General features: G+C 47.6%; 1 protein-coding gene across 1 annotated transcript in view; it reads left to right on the forward strand.

Annotated features, from left to right (window-relative positions):
• The window catches only part of STXBP6 (syntaxin binding protein 6), a 61,734-nt gene extending 37,867 nt beyond the window's left edge, over positions 1–23,867 (forward strand). Inside the window, exons 2-5 of the mRNA XM_009911701.2 lie at positions 723–853; positions 2,453–2,618; positions 21,002–21,159; positions 23,195–23,867. Coding sequence (XP_009910003.1) covers positions 723–853; positions 2,453–2,618; positions 21,002–21,159; positions 23,195–23,218 — 479 coding nt within the window. The 3' untranslated portion in view covers positions 23,219–23,867. The remainder of the gene's footprint in view (positions 1–722; positions 854–2,452; positions 2,619–21,001; positions 21,160–23,194) is intronic.
• Positions 23,868–24,529: the final 662 nt, after the last annotated feature.

The following is a 24,529-nucleotide window of genomic DNA, read 5'->3' on the forward strand; positions in this document are numbered from 1 at the left end:
AAACCATGGCACCAAGTGCCTCATCCAGGCTCTTCCTAAACGCCTCCAGTGATGGTGACTGCACCACCTCCCTGGGCAGCACATTCCAATGGCCAATCTCTCTTTCTGGGAAGAATTTCTTCCTAACAGCCAGCCTAAACCTCCCCTGGCACAGCTTGAGACTGTGTCCTCTTGTTCTGGTGCTGGTTGCCTGGGAGAAGAGACCAACCCCCACCTGGCTACAACCTCCCTTCAGGGAGTTGTAGAGAGCCATAAGGTCTCCCCTGATCCTCCTCTTCTCCAGGCTAAACAATCCCAGCTCCTTCAGCCTCTCCTGACAGGGCTGTGCTCAAGGCCTCTCTCCAGCTTTGTTGCCTTCTCTGGACACGTTCAAGTATCTCAATGTCCTTCTTAAATTGAGGGGCCCAGAACTCGACACAGGACTCAAGGTGTGGCCTAACCAGTGCTGAGTACAGGGGCAGAATGACTTCCCTGCTCCTGCTGGCCACACTCTTCCTGATGCAGGCCAGGATGCCATTGGACTTCTTGGCCACCTGGGCACACTGCTGGCTCAAGTTCTGCCTACTACCAACCAGTCCCCCCAGGTCATGGGACACTGCAGAGAGTACACCAGCACGCCACCTCCTGATACAGTGAACTTAACAACGTGTTGCTGAAACATTAAGCCCCTTTCAACTGTATGGTTTTGTTTGTTTGTTTGTTTGTTTGTTTTCTCTGCTCAGTGACAAACAAGAAACCAGCTCAAGCCTCTATTACAAAGGTGAAGCAGTTTGAAGGCTCTACCTCTTTCGTCAGGAGAACGCAGTGGATGCTTGAGCAGCTTCGCCAGGTCAATGGCATAGACCCGAACCGGGTGAGTTTAAACAGGGCTGGAGAATCAACAGGAAAACTGAGCTCTTTCTGTGACTGGTTTGTGCATTCTTGCTCTGATTAAAAGACATCTGGGAAGCTAAGACACAAGTTTTATGTGCAAATTCTCCACAGAAAGAACGCAATGGGATATGTGAAAGAGGTTTAATGGGAAAGATAAGAGCAAGCCCAAGCTCAGAGTCATAGGGTTTGTTTTCCAACTGCCTTTCCCTGCTTTTCTTCCTACTCTCCCTCTTCTTTGTAAAAGCAAAAATAAGAACTTTGTGTGCCTTTTTTTTTCAGCTGTAAGCCTCTTGAGGTTCATTTTGGCGTGCAGCTGTGTGAGGGTTACTGAGGTTCACGTTTGTGAAACATTGTGGGCCTTGCATTGTTTTGTAGGATGATCCTCAGGTCCTTGGAATTATAGAACCAGACAGGTTGGAAAAGACCTGAGAGATCATCAAGTCCAACCTATCACCTAATACCTAACACCTCCTGACAACTAAACCATGGCTCCAAGTGCCACATCCAAGCCTTTTTTGAATAGCTCCAGGGACAGTGACTCCACCACCTCCCTGGGCAGCACATTCCGATGGCCAGTCTCTCTTTCTGGGAAGAACTTTCTCCTCACCTCTAGACTAAACTTCCCCTGGCACAGCTTGAGACTGTGTCCTCTTGTCCTGGTGCTGGTTGCCTGGGAGAAGAGAGCATCCCCACCTGGCTACAACCTCCCTTCAGGTAGTTGTAGAGAGCAAGAAGGTCACCCCTGAGCCTCCTCTTCTCCAGGCTAAGCAACCCCAGCTCCCTCAGCCTCTCCTCACAGGGCTGTGCTCCAGACCCCTCCCCAGCTTTGTTGCCCTTCTCTGGACACCTTCCAGCATCTCAACACCTCTCCTAAACTGAGGGGCCCAGAACTGGACACAGGACTCAAGGTGTGGCCTCAGCAGTGCTGAGCACAGGGCAGAATGCCTTCCTTGCTCTTGCTGGCCACACTATTTCTGATTCAAGCCAGGATGCCATTAACCTTCTTGGCCACCTGGGCACACTGCTGTCTCATGTTCAGCTGCTGTCAACCACAACCCCCAGGTCCTTTGCTGCCTGTCTGCTCTCCAGCCACTCTGACCCCAGCCTGTAACACTGCATAGGGTTGTAGCCAAAGTGCAGCACCTGGCACTTGGACTTGTTGAATGCCTTCAGGTCAGACTCTGCCCATCTGTCCAGCCTGTCAAGGTCCCTCTGCAGATCTCTCCTGCCCTCTGACAGATCAACACCTGCTCCCAGCTTAATATTGTCTGCAAACTTACTGCTGGTTGTTATTTGTTGTTTGGGATATTTCTTATCAACATCTGCATATTCCTTCATCAAAAAATACTTGCAGAAGGGCTTCCTTCACCTGTTTGGTTTGGGTTTTTTTCATTCAAAAACTTGTAAAGAAAAAGTGATCCCAGGATGGCCTTGAGTTTCATGACCTGTTTGCTTTTGCTCCCAGCCTAATACCTTTTCAAAAAATCATCTCTCTGTAGCCTTCTGCTAAGCATTTATAAACCCATCATAATAAGAATGTGTGTTGTTTTGTTGTGGTGTTTTTTTTTTTCCCTTCTAGGATTCCCCAGAATTTGATCTGCTCTTTGAAAATGCTTTTGACCAGTGGGTGGCAAGCACGGCTTCAGAGAAATGCACATTCTTCCAGGTTCTACACCACACTTGTCAGCGATACCTTACAGACAAGAAACCAGAGTTTATCAACTGCCAATCTAAAATCATGGGAGGTAAGTCCACCAGAGCTGGAGTACTTCTCTCTGTTGGACCTGTCTTCAAAGGAGCTTGCAGCCTCATTGCATCCTGAAGTCATGGATCTGAATATGCTAACATCATGGTAGTAAAATCTGGGGTCTCGGCATTTCTTCGTCAGGCACCGCTTTGCACTCCTCTGCTGTCTTTGCTTCCCCAGTGTTCAGCTCTAGAGGCAGCATCCCTTAGCCACCTTGTTGACAAGTCCTCCTTCTTCCTTAGCAACTGATTATCATAGAATCACAGAATCAGCAGGGTTGGAAAAGACCTATGACATCATTAAGTCCGACCTATCACCCAACACCTCATGGATAGGATAGGATAGGGTAGGGTAGGATAGGGTAGGATAGGATAGGATAGGATAGGATAGGATAGGATAGGATAGGATAGGATAGGATAGAATAGAATAGAATAGAATAAACCAGGTTGGAAAAGACCTTTGAGATCGTCAAGTCCAACCTATCACCCAACACCTCATGACCAGAATAGAATAGAATAGAGCAGAATAGAATTAACCAGGTTGGAAAAAACCTTCAAAATCATCAAGTCCAACCTATCACCCAACACCATCTCATCAACTAAACCATGGCAATAAGCACCTCATCCAGGCTCTTCTTAAACACTTCCAGTGATGGTGACTCCACCACCTCCCTGGGCAGCACATTCCAATGGGATTCCAGCTGTAGAAGACAAGTGCAAGCTGACTTGGGGTTTTGTTTAGCTGTCATTCCTTCCCCAATCAATAGACATCAATTATGAATACAGCAAGTCTTACTCAGTTCTGTATGGAGATTCTCCTCTCATGAATCTAGAATAATTCCTTCATGCTGTTAGCAAAAGTCTATTTTGTGCAGCTTTCTTTATATGCCCTTTTCTCATGGTGTTTTTTTGGCTTGCATCCCTTGCCTCTAAACCAGCAAAGGGAAACTTGAGGAAAGGGGTGCTTACATTCCACTAACTGGGTGGTCATAAATCTGTTGTGTCTGTGATCCCTTTCTTTTAGCATTTTCCCAAAGTAAGAAAAAAGGCCAAAAAAAACCCCAACAACCCTCTTCTAAACTTCCTCTTTTCGTTTTTCCTCTGCCACATTAATAGGATTTCCTTTGTTTTCTTTTTGGTTTGATGAGGAGGAGGGAGGAGCAGTTTCTGCACTCATGGCAGGAGACAACCTCCACAATTTTTCCATTTCATATGGGAGAAATCTCACATCCAGCCTTTGGCATCTTGTTTGCTGATGATGCTCACATCCATCCTTCTTGCTAGTAAGTCACTGTTAATAAACAAGCACCAATTATTGCTGTAATCTTGACCTGTCCAAAATTAAGTTCCTGTTCCAGCTGACCCAGATGTTGGCCTTTATCCTAAACAAGTGTCAGCACACTGAAAAAAAACCCAAACTAAACCAACCCAAACCCTCCACAAACCCACAGTGAGGTAATAAACTTCCTCTTGACTTCTACTTTCCTACACACTAGGCCTTCTATGTCCTATGAAGTGCACCCACATTCTCCCTGTTGCAACACCATACCTAAAATGGGCACAGCCAACAGGCACAGGGAGGTAATTCTCTCCCTCTGCTCTGCCCTGGTGAGACCCCACCTGGAGCACTGTGTCCAGTTCTGGAGCCCCTAGTACAGGAAGGATCTGGAGGTGTTGGAAGGTGTCCAGAGAAGGGCCACAAGGATGAGCAGAGGGCTGGAGCTGCTCTGCTATGAGGACAGACTGAGGGAGCTGGGGTTGTTCAGTCTGGAGAAGAGAAGGCTCCAAGAAGACCTAATTGTGGCCTTCCAGTATTTGAAGGGGGCTACAAGAAAGCTGGGGGGAATGGAGCAAAACTAGAAATGGGTAGATTGAGATTGGATGTTAGGAAGAAGTTCTTCCCCATGAGGGTGGTGAGAGACTGGCACAGGTTGCTGAGGGAGGTGGTGGAAGCCTCATCCTTGGAGATATTCAGGGTCAGGCTTGACAAGTTTCTGAGCAGCCTGATCTGCTGGAGGATGTTTCTGCTGACTGCAGGGGGGGTTGAACATTTGGGGGTCTCTTCCAACCCAAACCATTCTATGATTCTATGTCACTTCATGCCCTCTACCAAGGCAGCATTTGTGTTTTAAATTCCATGCTTGGAGATTCTGTGAGGGATGTGAGAAGCAGCACTCTTTCTGGCTGGTTGGTCAGTTCAGTTTAGAATACAGAATGCAGAATTAACCAGGTTGGAAGAGACCTTTGAGATCATCAAGTCCAACCTATCACCCAACACCACCTAATCAACTAAACCATGGCACCAAGTGCCCCAGCCAGGCTCTTTTTAAAACACTTTTCTCCTTTTTCTAAACCTAATTCTAATTTTTCTAATACTCTACAGGTATTTGTCAAGTATATTATTAGAATGGGCACATGGATACATCCACATGGTTGGATTTAATAACACAGGCATCCACATCAGATATGTGATGTGCATCTTGTAGCAGATGCCTATTTTCAGCACACACAAAAAATAAAGGCCAAGAAAGAACATTTCCTCCAAGTGGAACTGAAGATGAAAGAGCTTGAAGGGCTTGTTTACAAACTCACTTATCTTATTGAGCCTTCTTCCTTCCTGAAGGGTAGTAGTGAAGAAAGTGAAATTCATGCTGCTTCTGTTTCTGCAGGAAGTGCTTGAGAGCTTAGCCCTAGTAAATATTTGTGTCCCTGTGGAATTGCAGACCTTCTCCACTGACTTGCTTCTTTGACCTCTTCCCACACTCACACTCTTCTTCCTGTGGGACAAAGTCCTGTCCCAGATTCATCTTATTCAGAAGCACCTGCCCCTGTACTCAGCACTGGTTAGGCCACACCTTGAGTACTGTGTCCAGTTCTGGGCTCCTCAGTTTAAGAAGGATATTGAAACACTTGAATGTGTCCAGAGAAGGGCAACAAAGCTGGAGAGGGGTCTGGAGCACAGCCCTGTGAGGAGAGGCTCAGGGAACTGGGGTTGCTTAGCCTGGAGGAGAGGAGGCTCAGGGGAGACCTTATTGTTGTCTACAACTACCTGAAGGGAGGTTGTAGCCAGGAGGGGGTTTTGTCTTTACTCCCAGGCAACCAACACCAGAACAAGAGGACACAGTCTCAAGGTGTGCCAGGGGAAGTTTAGGCTGGAGGTTAGGAAGAGAGATTGGCCATTGGAATGTGCTGCCCAGGGAGGTGGTGGAGATGTTCAAAAAGGCTTGGATGTGGCACTTGGAGCCATGGTTTAGTTGTCAGGAGGTGTTAGGTGTTAGGTAATAGGTTGGACTTGATGATCTCTGAGGTCTTTTCCAACATGGTTGGTTCTATGATTTTCTGGCTCCATTTTCATTGGATTAGTGTGTAGCAATGCAGTCTGGAGTTAAATAGTCTAGACTGTTTCCTGTGACTTGATTAATGACATTAGTAATTATAGCAATAATGAGAAGTGATTAAAGGTATGGGTGCTGATTCTGAGAACAAAGAACAGATTCAAATGTAAAAGGGCTGTAACAAGATTCCTCCCACTAGTGCCTTGTACTAAATATTTCAGATGTGCCTTTTGTCTGGAATGTAGAAGAGTTGGGTCCAGAGCTCATGTGCAGTCTGGATGTGATTTTGCAGAGGAAGGGAAAGGCAGGCACTTGGAGCCACATTTGGCTTAGATAAGAAATAGTTTCCACCTTTCTGTCTTTCTGACATACAGGTTCTGATCCTGAGGGACTTTTAAAGGGTGGCAGGTAATGATAGGAGTAGGCAGAATGGAGCAAAACTAGAAATGGGGAGATTCAGATTGGATGTTAGGAAGAAGTTCTTCCCCAGGAGGGTGGTGAGACACTGGCACAGGTTGCCCAGGGACATGGTAGAAGCCTGGAGGTTTTGAAGGCCAGGCTGGATGAGGCTGTGAGCAACCTGATGCAGTGTGAGGTGTCCCTGCCCATGGCAGGGGGGTTGGAAGTGGATGGTCCTTGAAGTCCCTTCCAACCCTAACCATTCTATGGTTCTGATATCACACACTGGGATTGTGCTGTGCACACACTGGGATTCTTTGTGCTGTGTGGTTATTTGGTGGGTGAGTTAATCAGATGGCATTGATTTTGCATCACTAAGGTTAAAAACAAAGTTGGAGGTGAGTGGTGTGCGGAGGGTTTGTCACCTACAGGTTGTGTTCATTAGAACAACTTGATTCTTGGCATAACATCAGGCTGAGGCAGGATGAATTTGACTCTCATTTCTGGCCAATGGTACAGCATTTACAGCGCTTCAGAGACTAATTCTGGGCCTATAGGAGTGAACAATTGCTGCCACATTTAGACACACATTAGAAAAGCATAATCCTGGGAAAGGAGCAAGATCTCAGGTTGCTGGGATATTATGATCTTGCTGTTTTTCTTTGTCTACCTTAAGCTTTGTAGTCCCTGTATTCTTTGATTTTTAGCAGTCATTCTGAGGTAATTGAAATATTCTTAGCAACCTAAAGTAATGACATCTTTGCCTCTGTAACCTCTTCTCTAGGACAGCTGGCAGGATCATTCTCTTTTAATGGATCCTTTTTTTTCTCCTCCAGGAATATATTGCCAGTGTAAGAATGGTCATGAGCAATCCTTTTTTCCTCTGCTATTGTCTCAGCTTACCACATTTCAGACCTAGTAAGCATACAGTAGTGTTTACTCTGCTGTGCAGGATTTCATGGAAGGCCCTGGCTTGGAGGGGATCTTAAGGAATCATCTACTCCAACCTCCCCACCATGGGCAGGGACACCTTTCAGCTAGACTTGGCTGCTCAAGGCCTCATCCAACCTGGCCCTGAAGACCCCAAGGGAGGAGGCACCTACAACCTCCCTAGGCAGCCTATTCCAGGGTCTCACCATCCTTGTAATGAAGAACTCCTTTCTAAGATCCAGTCTAAACCTACTCTCCCTCAGCCTAAAGCCTCATTCCCCCTTGTTGTATTGCTAGACACCCTGATGAAAAGTCCCTCTGCAGCCTTCCTGTAGGATCCCTACAGGTACTGGAAGGCAGCTCCAAGGTTTCCCCACTAGAGTCTACTCTTCTGAGCAACTCCAGCTCCCTCAGCCTCTCCTCATAGCAGAGTTGTTACAGCCCTTGGATCAGCTTTGTGGCCCTCCTCTGGACTCACTCCAACAGCTCTGTGTCCTTCTTATGCTGGGGACACCAGACCTGAACACAGTATTTGAGGTGGGGCCTCACAAAAGTCGTGGGGCAGAATCCCTGCTGACCACACTCCTCTTGCTGCAGCCCAGCACACAGCTGCCTGCTGGGCTGCATGAGGGCACTGCTGGCTCACAGTGAGCTTCCCATCAATCAATGCACCCAAACCTTTCTTCAGAGCTACTCTCAACCCACTCTGCCCTCCGCCTGGATGCACTTTGCCATGTTGAACCTCATGCAGTTGTCCCTGTCCCAGTGATCTTGTTCCTATCATCAGGCAAACTACAAATTACCGAGGCTTAGGGCATGCCTTCATTGTGTAGTTGCTCCAGCCTTCCCTGTTGCTGTATTGTATCCCTTTGGGGAGATGATAATGCAGACAGCTGGGCAGACACTGCTGTGATCCACTGGGGCACTTCTGTTTAATTGTCTCCTCTATAAATAAAATACAGCTGGTTTCTAATGCTGTTCTGCTGCGCTGCTGTCCTATCTGGAATGCCTTCCAGCACCTCTCGGCCATGTGTTTGTGTGTGTATCTTCTTCCACTGTATGTCTGTGCCTTGCTAAATATTTTCCTAGGAAATTGATTCAGACTCAATCTGTTGTTTATTGTGGCTTCCAAGGTACTTCACTGCCGGTGTGGTGCCTTAGAGTTCTGCTGGAAACAGTGCTTTCTGTGGAAGAAATTGAACAGCCTGGAGAAATAAGTGGGTACAGAAGTCAGCTTCTGCACACATCAGCCATGCCAGGAGTCTAATTGGAGGGAAAAGCACAGTGTCACAGGGCTATCAGCAACAAGAAAGAGATTGTGTGGGTGTCCCACGTTGCATTACATTAGAAATCACATCCTCCACTTTTAAACCAGAAGAGGAGGACGCAGTCTCAAGCTGTGCCAGGGAAGATTTAGGCTGGATGTGAGGAAGAAGTTCTTCCCAGCAAGAGAGATTGGCCATTGGAATGTGCTGCCCAGGGAGGTGGTGGAGTCACTATCCCTGGAAGTGTCTAAGAAGAGCCTGGATGAGGTGCTTATTGCCATGGTTTAGTTGATTAGATGGTGTTGGGTGAGAGGTTGGACTTGATGGTCTCAAAGGTCTTTTCCAACCTGGTTAATTCTATTCTATTCTATTCTGTTCTGTTTGTGTTTTGTTTACTTTCAGAGAAGGTAGAAATCCCTGGAAATCCCCCTGTCCAAGCTGAGCAAGGACACTTCTGGATTTTAAGGCTTCAGTTTAAGCTGGAAAGTGCAGTAACCTTTAAAGAGAAAATGATGTTCAGATTTCAGTTCAGGTTTAAGTATTTCAGAGGTACACTTAATAACTCCAGTAAAGATTCTACTTTCTGTGCATGTTCAGTCTTTCAGATGACTTAGTCATCCTTTCTGGCTGATGATGTACATGTTGGAAGTCTGTGGAGAACATTCCATTCATGTGATATGGGGATTCATTAAGTTTTGAGAGGGAATTATCTTTCTGGGATTACAATCACAGAAGTACTGTTTCTGTAATCTACTTAGCTTGAGCTGATCACAGCCCTTTTATCTGTCTGATTCTTTTTTAGCTGTGGTTTCCTCTTTTATTCAAGAGAGCTTCTAAACTGCTCACTGCAGGGGGGTTGGACTAAATGGCCTTTGGAGGTCCCTTCCAACCCAAACCATTCTGGGGTTCTATGATTCTGGTAACAGGGTTGTCATCATAGCACCAGTACATGTGAAAGGATGTGTAGCAATCACTTGGCAGGGAAGTGAGAGGGATGAATAAGAAGGGGAAGAACATGTGTGTCCTGTCAACTTTTTATGCTCATCTGTTATGTTCAAGTAGTGGCTGATCACAGGATGTCAGGGGTTGTCAGGGATTTCAAACCATTGCTCTTGACTGGCTCCATCCTGACCCTGACCAGTTCTCACTCAGTCTTGTTGCTTCTTATGAGCAACAGCTTTTCCTTCAGCCCATCTGGGAATAGAAGTTGATGATTTTGAGCATGCTTCCTAAGTGCTGGGTTGGTAAATAAACAGGTTGGGTTTGTAACAGAGAATCATAGACTGGTGGAAGGAACCCCCAAAGGTCATCTAATCCAACCTCTTCTTCAGTCAGCAAGGACATCCTCAACTAGATCAGGTTGCTCAGAGCCTTGTTGAGCTTGGCTGTGAATTCATCTTCAGGGATGGAGCCTCAACTACCTCCCTGGGCAAGCCCATTGCTGTATTCCACCACCCTTATGGTATTGAACTTGTTCCTAACATCCAATCTAAATATCCTCTCATTTCAGACCATTGCCCCTTGTCCTATCACTGCAGGCCTTTGCAAGCAGTCCCTCTGAAGCCTTCTTGTAGCCCCCTGCAGGTACTGGCAGGCTGCTATTAGGTCTCCCTGGAGCCTTCTCTTCTCCAGGCTGAATACCCCAAGCTCCCTCAGCCTGTCCTTGCAGCAGAGGTGTTCCAGCTCCCTGACCATTTCTGTGTCCCTCCTCTGGACCTGCTCCATCAGGTCCATGTCCTTGCTGTGTTGAGGGCTCCAGAGCTGGACACAGCACTGCAGGTGAGGTCTAACCAGAGCAGAACAAAGTGGCAGAATCAACTCTCTCCATCTGGAATTTTCCAAGTCACCTACCTGATGTAGAAGTGCAAATCTATTGACAGATCAGACTGGGTGCTATGCCTCCATTTCAGGACTTTAGTGCACTAGGTTTCTCAGTAATTAACTACTTAATGAGCAGATCAATGATATTGACACAGTGCCTCTGAACAGCATCTTTGTTTAGAAAAATTCTGCTTTATCTTCAGGCCATGAAGTTCCAGTGGAACTCCATTTAAGCTAAGTGCTTACATTTGTCATCTCATTCTCAAGCAGCAGCTTGCCATGGTGCACAGCTGCTGGTTCTCTCTTTCAGCTACACATTCTGCTCCTTGATAGGTCAGCTGGAGCAGTGGTGCTCCTTCAGGTTCCCTAGACATCTAAACCTTTCTCCCCATCATTTGAGGGGGGAAGTTTGAGGGGTTTGGAGCTCAAGCCCTATGAGGAGAGGCTGAGGGATCTGGGGCTGCTTAGCCTGGAGGAGAGGAGGCTCAGAGGAGACCTTCTTGCTCTCTACAACTACCTGAAGGGAGGTTGTAGCCAGGTGGGGGCTGGTCTCTTCTCCCAGGCCACCAGCACCAGAACAAGAGGACACAGTCTCAAGCTGTGCCAGGGGAGGTTTAGGCTGGAGATGAAGAGAAAGTTCTTCCCAGCAAGAGAGATTGGCCATTGGAATGTGCTGCCCAGGGAGGTGGTGGAGTCACCATCACTGGAGGTGTTTAGGAAGAGTCTGGATAGGGTGCTTGGTGCCATGGTTTAGTTGATGAGATGGTGTTGGGTGATTAGAATAGAATAGAATAGACCAGGTTGGAAGAGACCTTCAAGATCATCGTGTCCAACCTATCATCCAACACCACCCAATGAACTAAACCATGCAACCAAGCATCCTGTCAAGCCTCGCCCTGAACACCCCCAGCGACAGCGACCCCACCACCTCCTCAGGCAGCCCATTCCAGTGGGCAATCACTCTCTCTGTGTAAAACTTCCTCCTAACCTCCAGCCTAAACCTCCCCTGGCACAGCCTGAGACTGTGTCCCCTTGTTCTGGTGCTGGTTGCCTGGGAGAAGAGACCAACCTCTGTCTGTCTACAACCTCCCTTCAGGTAGTTGTAGAGAGCAATAAGGTCTGCCCTGAGCCTCCTCTTCTCCAGGCTAAGCAACCCCAGCTCCCTCAATCTCTCCTCATAGGGCTTGTGTTCCAAGCCCCTCACCAACCTTGTTGCCCTTCTCTGGACATGATAGGTTGGACTGGATGATATTGAAGGTCTTTTCCAACCTGGTTATTTCTATTCTATTCTATTCTATTCTATTCTATTCTATTCTATTCTATTCTATTCTATTCTCTCATTGTCAAAATGGGCAAATATCACTGCTCAGTAGCATTTTTAGGCTATGTTAGTCCTCTAATCCCCAAGAAAATTGCACTCTTTAGAGCACAAATTTGCTTTCTTCCTTCAAAGTCATTACTCACAAAGTCTTTTCCACCTTGGATCTTTAGGTATTAAGGTTTTTTTCCCAGGAGTGCAAATTTCTGTGCTTTTGCCCTGTATTTTATATGCAGGGTTAATAGTCCTGACTGTGATTCTTTAACATTTATACAAGCACTAGTATTAGTTATCACCATTACTTAAGACTGATTTTAATTGGTCAGGACTTATCCATGAAAAGATACTTGTTTAAAATGGAGTAAATGGAACAGCATCATGCCCTCCCAAGGATTAACGTCACATTTTAAGCAAAGGAAAGAGAAGAGACAAGTTCCTACACTAAACTGAAGCATAGAATCCTGGAATCATTCAGGTTGGGAAAGACCCTTGAGAGCATGGAATCATAGAATCAACAAGGTTGGGAAAGACCTCAGAGATCATTAAGTCCAACCTATCACCCAGCACCTCATTACTAACTGAACCATGGCACCAAGTGCCACATCCTATCCCTTTTTGAACACCTCCAAGGATGGTGACTCCACCACCTCCCTGGGCAGCACATTCCAATGGCCAGTCTCTCTTGCTGGGAAGAACTTTCTCCTCACCTCCAGCCTAAACCTCCCCTGGCACAGCTTGAGACTGTGTCCTCTTGTTCTGGTGCTGGTTGCCTGGGAGAAGAGACCAACCCCCTTGGTCTGATGTGGGGTAGGTGATCCTTCCAACCCTAACAATTCTGTGATCCTGTAGGTAAGGACATAGATCTCTTCAGTCAACACAAATAGTCTCTGCTTACAAAAGCAGTTATAGTAACTTAACAAAGCAGTTATAGTAACTTAACAAAGCAGTTATAGTAACTTAACTGCTCAACAGGATGGATAATTGACTTGGCACCATTGCTATGGAGTACTGAATAAAACAGAAGAGAATCTCAGTAGCTCAAGGATCTTAAGAAGAAATTCTTCAGTACAAGGGTGCTGAGGCTCTGGAATAGGCTGCCCAGGGAGGCTGTGGCTGCCTTCTCCCTGGAGGTGTACAAGGCTAGGTTGGATGGGGCTTTGAGCAGCTGAGTCTAGTTGAGAGGTGTCCCTGCCCATGGTGAGGAGGTTGGAGAAGATGATCTCTGAGGTCCCTTCCCCCCTAGGGCATACCATGATCCTGTGATTTAGCAGTACCAAGTACAAATTCCCATGCAGTAGACCATTTCTTCCCACAGTTTCTCTTGCACCATGTTACCTTCAGGTTTAGCCTGGCAAATCACAGAATCAACCAGGTTGGAAAAGACCTCAGAGATCATCAAGTCCAACCTGTTATCTAATACCTAACACCTCCTGAGAACTAAACCATGGCTCCAAGTGCCACATCCAGTCCCTTTTTGAACACCTTCAGGGCTGGTGACTCCACCACCTCCCTGGGCAGCACATTCCAATGGCCAATTACTCTTTCTGGGAAGAACTTTCCCCTCACATCCAGCCTAAACTTCCCCTGGCTCAGCTTGAGACTGTGTCTTCTTGTTCTGTTATCTCTGAGAGAAGCTGAAGGCTAAAATAGCCACCTTTCCCTGACAGAAAGGCACAAAAGGACATTAGATTCAACTACAAGCCTCCTTGTGCCTGGAATGAGCTGTCATGCTGATAGATTTGATTTGATTTCTTCTCTCTCTCTAGTCTATTAAAACTTTTTTTTTCCCAGAAGTACTGAAGGAGTTGAGTATCAAGGAATTAGATCTTTGTGCAGTAATTGCAGGTAGGTGATTTGCAAAAACTTTTAATGAGGGCCAAGATGAAGGTGGATGAAAAAGATCTGATCATTCAGGAAGAAAAGGAAGTCCAAACAGCAGCCAGTTACTCTTGGCATTCCTTTTAAGTCAGCACCAGGGCCCATGCTGTTTAGCACTGGCAGGCTGAAATGCTGAGAGAGACCAAAGAAATGAACTGAAGTTTCTAAGGCAAAAAATAAAATGAACTTTACAGCATTTGGAAGCTCATTTAGAACTGGAGAGGTTGTCTTTAGAAGTCAAAGGAACACTCAACCTGAAATTGCTGGGTTTCTTGGACATTTTTCCCATTCTTGGGTAACTTGCCAGGAAGAGATTTGGAACATGAGAGCACAGATTGGCATTTTAGCTAACTAGGGGTTTTCTTTGTAGTTTTCATTAGCATCTATCATATAGATACACAGATAGATAGATAGATAGATAGATATTAAATACAAACATAATCATTGATAGGAAGAGTTAGAAACCTGCTATAACTAAGTGAATAGAATCATAGAATGGTCTGAGCTAGAATGCTCATCCAGCCCAACCCCCCTGCCATGGGCAGGGACACCTTACACTACAGCAGGTTGCCCAGAGCCCTGATGAGCTTCACCTTGAATATCTCCAGGGATGAAGCCTCAACTACCTCCCTGGGCAACCTGTGCCAGTCTTCCATCACCCTCATAGGACAGGACTGTTAGGTAATAGGTTGGTGTTGATGATCTCTGAGGTCTTTTCCAACCTGTTTGATTCTGTGATTGTATAAAACATCCAGTCTAAATCTCCTCTCATTTAAAACCATTGTCCCTCATTCTATCACTGCAGGCCTTTGCAGACAGACCCTCTGCAGCCTTCCTGTAGACCCCCTTCAGGTACTGAAGTTCTTCACCATGAGGGTGGGGAGACACTGGCACAGGTTGCCCAGGGACATGGTAGAAGCCTGGAGGTTTTTGCAGCCAGGCTGGATGTGGCTGTGAGCAACCTGCTCTAGTGTGAGGTGTCCCTGCCCATGGCAGGGGGGGGGTTGGAACTGGATGATCCTTGAGGTCCCTTCCAACCCTAACAATTCTATGCTTCTACTGGAAGGCTCAACCTATCCTCATAGCAAAGGTGTTCCAGCCCCCTGATCATTTTTGTGGCACTCCTCTGGAGCCTGAAGAGCAGCTTGAAAGTTTGGCAGGTTGAGATTTGCTCATAGGATTGATTCTCCAATACCTCCAGTATGAATGTGGCTGGGTTTGCAGTGAAACTAAGGTGAGGACAAGGCACAGTCAGTCATACCAGAAACCACCTACACCTGCTGTAAAAATACACTGATGAAATTCAGTAGGCTACTGACAGGTAGGTTTCTGTGCTGCTCATGGATTGGAGTGGAATTTTAAACAGCTCTTTTACTGCCATTCCATTGCAAAAGATTATCTAAAAGTGGCTCTCCAGTGCAATATCATAGCCACAGAATCACTAATGTTGGAGAGGACCTCAGAGATCATCCAGTCCAACCCTATAATCCTGGCTTCTGCAGGTCACCACCTGTAGCATAGTAGAGCAGAGCTTACCTAAAGAGAGCACAGGGCAGAACTTCCATGTTCTTTCTTCTCTGCTGAAAAGAATGTGGAGGAATAGATAGCAGTCTTTGGCCTCAAATCCTGATCTTTTCAGGAACATAGAAGGTAACAGAGCAGTTTCAGTGTGCACTGTCCTGTGAGCAGACCAGCAATCACAGAATCGTTAGGGTTGGAAGGGACCTCAAGGATCATCAAATTCCAACCCCCTGCCATGGGCAGGGATAATTTCCACTAGGCTGTCCACAGCCACATCTACCCTGGCCTTGAAAACTTCCAGGGATGAGGCTTCCACCACCTCTTTGTGCAACCTGTTCCAGTGTTTCACCACCCTTATGGTGAAGAACTTCCTCCTAAGTTCTAATCTAAATCTCCCCTCCTCTTCTCCCCAGTCCTATCACTCCCTCACACCCTCAAAAGTCCCTCCCCAGCTTTCTTGTAGCCCCCTGCAGATACTGGAAGGCCACAACAAGGTCTCCTGGGAGCCTTCTCTTCTCCAGACTGAACAGCCCCAACTCCCTCAGTCTGTCCTCATAGCAGAAGAGCTCCAGCCCTCTGCTCATCCTCATGGCCCTGCTCTGGGCATGTTCCAGCAATGTGTTCTAGCTTTTACTCACCACCACACTACAGAAGGTGCTTAGCTCTCTCAAGCTCTCCCTGTAGCCTGCTTCCCTTAGAGTTTAGCAGAATATTTGTAATCTTGTAAAGCAACCACAGAGTTAATCCAGTGTTGAGAGCTTTTGAAACTCTTACCCTAGAAAACTGGCATTGATTCAGGTTCAGGCCTTTAGGTCACACCAGCAAAAAAGGGAAAGCCAATCACAGCCTGGGCTGCAGCAAGGGAAGCACAGGCAGCAGGGCCAGGGAGGTGATTTCTCTCCCTCTGCTCTGCTCTAGTGAGACCCCACCTGGAGTACTGTGTCCAGTTCTGGAGCCCCTAGTACAGGAAGGATCTGGAGGTGCTGGAAGATGTCCAGAGAATGGGCATGAGGATGAGCAGAGGGCTGGAGCTGCTCTGCTATGAGGACAGCCTGAGGGAGTTGGGGCTGCTCAGTCTGGAGAAGGCTCTGAGGAGATCTATTGTGGCCTTCCACTATCTGAAGGGGGCTGCAAGAAAGCTGGGGAGGGACTTTTAGGGTGTCAGGGAGTGATAGGACTGGGGGGAATGGAACAAAACTAGAAATGGGGAGATTCAGATTGGATGTTAGGAAGAAGTTCTTGCCCAGGAGGCTGGTGATAGACTGGCACAGGTTGCCCAGGGAGGTGGTGGAAGCTTCATCCCTGGAGGTTTTTGCAGCCAGGCTGGATGTGGCTGTGAGCAACCTGCTGTAGTGTGAGGTGTCCCTGCCCATGGCAGGGGGCTTGGAACTGGATGATCCTTGAGGTCCCTTCCAACCTTAATAATTCTGTGGTTCTATTTCTCTTGTGGTGTTGCCCTGTACCTGTGTTTGTTGGAAAAGTTGCCTGAGCAGAAAGCCAAAATCATCTCCTGAGAACTGGCTTTCACCTAGAAAATTCATTTGTTTTTACTAATTTCACAATCTATCAAATGTTTTATGGAAACCAAAATACCAATCCACTGAAAACTTGGAAGTAAAGCAGTGGGCAGCATTTAAACTTGTTCGATTTTATCATCTGCCTCCTCTGCCTGAAGAGAGAGCAATTGGGAGGGTAAAGTTTCATTTCTGTTTCTGCAGATCCCAACCCAGAGTGCTCTCAGGTTCTGGTCTCACCACCAATGCCAATTGTTATGCAGCATCTTTGTTGCATGCAATAGTACAAATTAAAACCCAAACCTGCATCGTGGCCAGGAAGGCCAATGGCATCCTGGCCTGCATCAGGAACAGTGTGGCCAGCAGGAGCAGGGAGGTCATTCTGCCCTGTGCTCAGCACTGCTGAAGCCACACCTTGAGTCCTGTGTCCAGTTCTGGGCCTCTCAGTTTAGGAAAGATGTTGAGTTGCTGGAAGGTGTCCAGAGAAGGGCAACAGAGCTGGGGAGGGGTCTGGAGCACAGCCCTGTGAGGAGAGGCTGAGGGAGCTGGGGTTGTTTATCCTGGAGAAGAGGAGGCTCAGGGGAGACCTTCTTGCTCTCTACAACTACCTGAAGGGAGGTTGTAGCCAGGTGGGGGTTGGTCTCTTCTCCCAGGCAAGCAGCACCAGAACAAGAGGACACAGTCTCAGGCTGTGCCAGGGGAGGTTTAGGCTGGATGTGAGGAAGAAATACTTCATAGAGGGAGAGATTGGCCATTGGGATTTGCTGCCCAGGGAGGTGGTGGAGGTGACTCCACCATCCCTGGAAGGGTTTAAGAAGAGCCTGGATGAGGCCCTTGGTGCCATGGTTTAGTTGATTAGATGGTGCTGGGTCACAGATGATCTTGAAGGTCTTTTCCAACCTGGTTAATTCTCTATTCTGTAATTCTCTCTTGTGTTCCCCATTCTCTGCCTCCATCATTTTTAGTGACTGATGTTACAAAATGTGAGTCTTGGTGTACAGGAGGCCAGGATGCTCTTAGCTTTATTTCTGCTGTTGACTCATCACATGTGAGTCACTGTGTGTAGGTTCCTGGGTCCCTCCCTCCACCTCCATCGTTTGTGTTTTAGTTCCATACAATTTTCAGGCAGCTTTTTAATCCCAAGGGTTGCAGCATGTGCAGGCTGTACTGTGGCTGTTCCACAGCCTGCTTGGGGCAGCCTTCAGTTTCATTCTTCATTGTTTGTTTGCTGTTTCTAAGGAACAGGGCGTTATCTCTAAACCAAGGCTGAATGGGACTTTTGTTCTTCTTTCTGCTTAGGAAGCCTTCAAATGCATGTTTGGGCTTTGTTGCTTGGTGGTTTTGCTTAAGGTGGCCGTATTTTTGAAGCAGACACACTTTACAGAGTAAGAAAAGCCCTGGGGTTTGTGCTGAGTTTCTGTTGTCCTTGTAGGTCTGTGAGAAAGAGTAGTTGGCCACTGGAATGTGCTGCCCAGGGAGGTGGTGGAGTCACCATCCCTGGAGGTGTTCAAAAAGGGACTGGATGTGGCACTGGAAGCCATGGTTCAGTTAGTCATGAGATGTTGGGTGATAGGGTGGACTTGATGATCTCTGGGGTCTTTTCCAACCTTTTTGTTTCTATGATTCTAAGAAGAGTAGAGCTGTTTGCTGTAGTACCCTGTGCAGCTTTGCAAACAGGCCCTCTGCAGACTTCTTGTGGACCCCCTTCAGGTACTGGCAGGCTGCTGTTACATCTCCCTGAAGCTGGGAGCTGAAGCATTCTCTTCTCCAGGCTGAACACCCCCAGCTCTCTCAGCCTGTCCACTTGGCAGAGGTGTTCCACAGGCCCTGATCATTTTCATGGCCCTTCTCTGGACCCACTCTTGTCAGGTCCATGTTCCTCCTGTGCTGAGAGCTCCAGAGCTGGACTCAGTACTCCAGGTGATGAAAGCGGCAGAATCCTCTCTCCATCTCTGGCCACACTTCTTTTGGTGCAGCCCAGGATGCCATTGGCCTTCTGGGCTGCAAGAGCATACTGCTGACTCATGTCCAGCTTCTCATCCACCAGTACCCCCAAGTCATTTTCTGCTGGGCTGTACTCAGTTTCATCATCATTCAGTTCTAGGATTGCCCCAACCTAGGTGCAGGACCTTCCACTTTGCCTTGTTGAACCTCATGAGGTTCTCCTCAGCCCACCTCTCTGGCCTGATGGCAAATTCCCTGCAAAGTCAATTAAATCTTAGTGCTTGTGGCTGACACCACCAAGGGACTGCTGCATTGTGCAAAGCCAAAGTTTTACTCCTCCTTTTGCTGAGAAGGTTAAAGAATGGGACAAAGATGCTCCATGTATTTTGATGTGTAGCAGTTCCTGCTGGTAACACAGAGCTTTCACTGAGGAGTTTTCAGTTTGTGTGGTTCTGCACCTCATGAACATTCATCAGCAGTTCATCCCAGAAAGAGGATAATCCCTGCTGTTCAGAAGCAGTATGGAAAGATTACTGCAAAGGCTGAGCATTTAAAAGGGATAATTGTAGAGGAGGAATGCAGTTCTGTTGAAAACTTGAAGTAACTGCTTCACTGTGGGCCACAGAGCAGAAAAATGGGTAAGCTGGCTGCAATGATAAAACTGAAAGCATAGAAGATCATAGAATCATAGAATTGTTGGAGGGAACCTCAAGGATCAGCCAGTTCCAACCCCCTGCCATGGCTAGGGACACCTCACACTACAGCAGGTTGCTCACAGCCACATCCAGCCTGGCTGCAAACACCTCCAGGGATGAGGCTTCCACCACCTCCCTGGGCAACCTGTGCCAGGCTCTCACCACCCTCACGGGGAACAACTTCTTCCTAACATCCAATCTGAATCTACCCATTTCCAGTTTTGCTCCATTCCCCCCAGTCCTATCACTCCCTAACACCCTCAAAAGTCCCTTCCCAGCCTTCTTGTAGCCCCCTTCAGATACTGGAAGGCCACAATTAGGTCACCTGGGAGCCTTCTCTTCTCCAGACTGAACAGCCCCAACTCCCTCAGGCTGTCCTCATAGGAGAGCAGCTCCAGCCCTCTGCTCATCCTTGTGACCCTTCTCTGGACACCTCCCAGCACCTCCAGATCCCTCTTGTACTAGGGGCTCCAGAACTGGATGCATTACTCCAGGTGGGGTCTCACCAGAGCTGAGTAGAGGGGGAGAATCACCTCCCTTGACCAGGCTCAGAAAAGTCAAGTGTAGATAGATCAGAGCAGTTATTTTCTGTAGTGATAGTGCTTTGGGTGCACTTGAAAGTGAAATATTGTTATAATAATTGTAATATGGCAAAAAAAATGTCTTGACTGTATCCAGACTTGTCCTGCAGAGTCACTCTCTAGGGAAATAGTGTGACTTCCACTGAAAGATAATCTATGTTGACAGGAGTGCTGTGAAGAAGCTGTGTGCACTTGGAGATGGCTTCAATGATTTAGTAGAGCAGCTTCCTGAAATGATGTGTGAGCATAAGGCTTACCCAGCTGGGTGATGTTCATTGCTTCCTTCTGGTCCCCAAGTGCCACCTTGCAGTGTTGGGACCTCTATGATGCAGTCTGAGTGAGAAAACCACAACTTCCCCTGCTATCCAAAGTGCAGCTGGGTGATTAGCAGCTAGCACATCTGCTCTAAAACCTTCTGAAGGAAAATGATTGCCTGTATCAGGTAAAGTGTGGCCAGCAGGAGCAGGGAGGTCATTCTGCCCTCTACTCAGCACTGGTTAGGCCACATCTTGAGTCCTGTGTCCAGTTCTGGGCCCCTCAGTTTAGGAAAGATGTTGAGTTGCTGGAAGGTGTCCAGAGAAGGGCAACAAAGCTGGGGAGGGGTCTGGAGCACAGCCCTGTGAGGAGAGGCTGAGGGAGCTGGGGTTGCTTAGCCTGAAGAAGAGGAGGCTTAGGGGAGACCTTCTTGCTCTCTACAACTACCTGAAGGGAGGTTGTATCCAGGTGGGTATCTTCTCCCAGGCCACCAGCACCAGAACAAGAGGACACAGTCTCAAGCTGCACCAGGGGAGGTTTAAGCTGGATGTTAGGAAGAAGTTCTTCCCAGCAAGAGAGATTGGCCATTGGAATGTGCTGCCCAGGGACGTGGTGAAGTCACTGTCCCTGGAAGTGTTTAAGAAGAGCCTGGATGAGGCCCTTGGTGCCATGGTTTAGTTGATTGGATGGTGTTGGGTGATAGGTTGGATTTGATGATCTCAAAGGTCTTTTCCAACCTGGTTAATTCAATTCTATTCTATTCTATTCTATTCTATTCCACTAGTGCTTTACTTCCCCTGCTATACAATTGCAGCTGGGTGGTGAGCAGGTTGCACATCTGCTCTTTAACCTTCTGAAGGAAAATGATTGCATTTAATCCAAAGCATAAGAGGTGTTTGGCTCTTCTGTTCCTTTGGCTGTTGCAGGAAACAGCATCCTCCACTCAGCAGCAGACAGTGTGACGAGCGCGGTGCAGAAGGCAAGCCAGGCTCTGAACGAGCGAGGTGAAAGGCTAGGTCGAGCAGAGGAGAAGACAGAGGAGCTGAAAAACAGTGCTCAGCAGTTTGCAGAAACTGCACACAAGGTAAGCTTTTGGTGGCTCTCAGTAGGTCAGAGCCTTTGACATGGCTTTATTGTGAGAGGAGGAAGCTGGAGAGCAAATTGCAGTTGGCTGCTGATTGCAGCTTGCTGTTATTCCTTGGCGCAGTTCCTCATTGGCAGTGTTCTGCCTTATCATAGAATTGTTAGGGCTGGAAGGGACCTCAAGCATCATCTAGTCCCAACCCTTCACACTACACCTCACACTACAGCAGGTTGCTCACAGCCACATCCAGCCTGGCCTCAAAAACCTCCAAGGATGAGGCTTCCACCACCTCCCTGGGCAACCTGTGCCAGGCTCTCACCACCCTCATGGGGAACAACTTCTTCCTAACATCCAATCTGAATCTACCCATTTCCAGTTTTGTTCCATTCCCCCCAGTCCTATCACTCCCTAACACCCTCAAAAGTCCCTCCCCAGCTTTCTTGGAGCCCCCTTCAGATACTGGAAGGCCACAATTAGGTCTCCTTGGAGCCTTCTCTTCTCCAGACTGAACAGCCCCAACTCCCTCAGGCTGTCCTCATAGCAGAGCAGCTCCAGCCCTTTGATTATCCTCGTGGCCCTTCTCTGGACACCTTCCAGCACCTCCAGATCCTTCCTGTACTAGGGGCTCCAGAACTGGACACTGTACTCCAGGTGGGGTCTCAGCAGAGTAGAAGGGGAGAATCCCTTCCCTGGCCCTCCTGGCTGTGCTTCTCTTGATGCAGCCCAGGATGTGCTATAACTTTGTACTGGTGGAGCTGGTTCCCCCCAGAGCATGTGTCCTAGTGCTGTGTTTTGTAGTGGTAGCTGGAAGGGTGTTGATAACACCTCACTCAGTGTTTTGGCCTCTGCTGAGCACCAGTGCTGTGCTTTTCCAACATCCCCCCACCAGCAGTAGGCTGAGGGGTGGGTGAGATCTTGGGAGGGCCTAAACTGGCCAGAAGTGGTTTCCATACCATAAGCCATCAGCTCAGTTTGTCTGCACCTTTTATTGAACTCACTTAAGCTCTTTCTTCTCCCCTCTTATTCTCAGTTTTGAGTCCATTTTATACTTATTTGCCATGGAAATCACCAGTAATCACAGAGGTAGAAAGGCAATCAGTGCTGATTTTCATCATTCTGCAGTGGCAGATCTGCTCAGCAGATGTCTTAAATTGCTTGTCTAGGATTTCTGATTGTCATTTAAGTTCCCAGATTGTTAGGTCTCAATGAGTGGTCTTTTGAGCATCCTTGTTTCTAGCATCTTGCTCCAGCCCTCCTCACAGGTAGCAGAGTCAATGGAACACTGGGAAATACAGCTGAGAAAGCAGATGAATGCTGTCTGCCCCACACAGCAGAGGGAGGCTTTGCATATCTGTCACAGCAAAGAGAAGGACTCTGCATACCTTTGTGGAAAGAAGCTCAGGAGTACTGCATCCAGGTCTGGAGCCCTCAGTATAGGAAGGACATGGACCTGATGGAATGGGTCCAGAAGAGGGCCACGAAAATGATCAGGGGGTTGGAGCACCTTTGCTATGGGGACAGGCTGAGGAAGCTGGGGGTGTTCAGCCAGGGGAAGAGAAAGCTCTGGGGAGACCTAATAGCAGCCTACCAGAACCTGAGGGGGACTAGAAGGAGGATGGAGAGAGACTGTTTGCAAAGGCCTGCAGTGACAGGAGAAGGGCAATGGCTTCAAACTAAAGAGCAGATTTGGACTGGATGTTAGGAACAGGTGCTTTACTATGAGGTTGGTGGAACACTGGAACAGGATGCCCAGGGAGGTAGCTGGGGTCCCATCCCTGGAGATACAGAAAGTGAGGCTGCACAGGGCTCTGGGCAACCTGATCTACTTGGGGATGTCCCTGCTGACTGCAGAGGGGGTTGGACTGGATGACCTTTGGAGGTCCCTTCCAACCATTCTATGATTCAAGCATCTTTTGGGGTATTCAGTTGCCAAGCTTTCCTGATGCAGGCTGTGGCCACCCAAGCTTCATATGGCTGCTTTAGCATCTAACAACTCTTCCATTCACTTTTTCTTTTGCTGTTCTTTGTCTTTCAGCTTGCCATGAAGCACAAATGCTGAGATAACTGCCCACAGTGGAACCCTTCCCCAGAGAAACTGGAAAGGCTCTGTTCAGCACTTCTCACAGGAGGAGATCCAGACTACTGTGTGCTTTGTTTCTGCCACTTCAGTGGAGATGCATTTTCAGTTTCTGTGCAGGAAACAAAACCAGAAGTGTTGCATTTCTCCCCTTTTTGACTTACTTTTTGTTCCTCTTTTTGTACTCTCCCTACACACTCCTGCAGTACTTCCTCCCTGGAGTTCAGTTGTCACAGGAGGGAAAGCAAACAGGGGAAACTGGACCAAATGCCATGCTGGTCAGGATTAAAATAGTAATAAGCTTCCCCATTTGTCCAGAAAATGATTTAAGTGGTGTGGATGGAAATAAAATCCAGGCAAGGGGCACACTTCATTTCAGGTAGCATCAGCAGGCTGTGAAGGTTGGAATGGATTGCCTGGGGTTGGAACTGTGGTGGTGACTGGGCAAGAGGAAACTTGTGCCTGCTTGTGCAGTGTGAGGAGCTTAGCATGGTGCCATCAGCAGCGTTCAGCAGAGCACATCTGGATTTCACAGGGAAGTCTGGGGCTGGGGTTGCATTTGGAGTGTTTCTGGGTGGGTTGGTTGAGGAGTGGAACAAAACCTTGAGGTTGCAAAATTGAGGACAAAAAAAACCCCTGAAAAACATTTCTCTTTTTACATCTGTACACACACAGAGCTGTTCCTCAAACACAACCTAGAGTTCAGTCATCTGATAGAACATTTCATTCTCTTTTGGTTGATCTTTTTTGTAGCCTGTGGTTCTCTAAGGGTGCAGAGGGTTGGGAGTAGAGGGATGCAGCATTGTCCAAATCAAATTCCCATTCCAGATAGGAGTATTTGGGAACAGATGAAAGAAATTTGGCCTAGGAGAATGACTTTTGTCTTAGCTGCTAGTCTGGTTGTTGAAAGAGAGGTTTTTCACCAAGCATGGCTTAGTGCATTAGAATCCTAACAATTAGCTTGGCTCTCAGTTTTCACTCTGTATTATCACTTGAAGAGTGACTCCCTGCTTCATTCTCTGCTCACTGTGTGCAATATGTGCACAGGAGCTGGGAAGTCATTCTGGCCCTGTACTCAGCACTGGTTAGGCCACACCTGGAGTCCTGTGTCCAGTTCTGGGCCCCTCAGTTTAGGAAAGATGTTAAGATGCTGGAAGATGTCCAGAGAAGGGCAACAAAGCTGGGGAGGGGTCTGGAGCACAGCCCTGTGAGGAGAGGCTGAGGGAGCTGGGGTTGCTTAGCCTGCAGAAGAGGAGGCTCAGGGGAGACCTTATTACTCTCTACAACTGCCTG

This window comes from Dryobates pubescens, chromosome 5 (assembly GCF_014839835.1).
Source record: "Dryobates pubescens isolate bDryPub1 chromosome 5, bDryPub1.pri, whole genome shotgun sequence".
Classification (NCBI taxonomy): Eukaryota; Metazoa; Chordata; class Aves; order Piciformes; family Picidae; genus Dryobates; species Dryobates pubescens.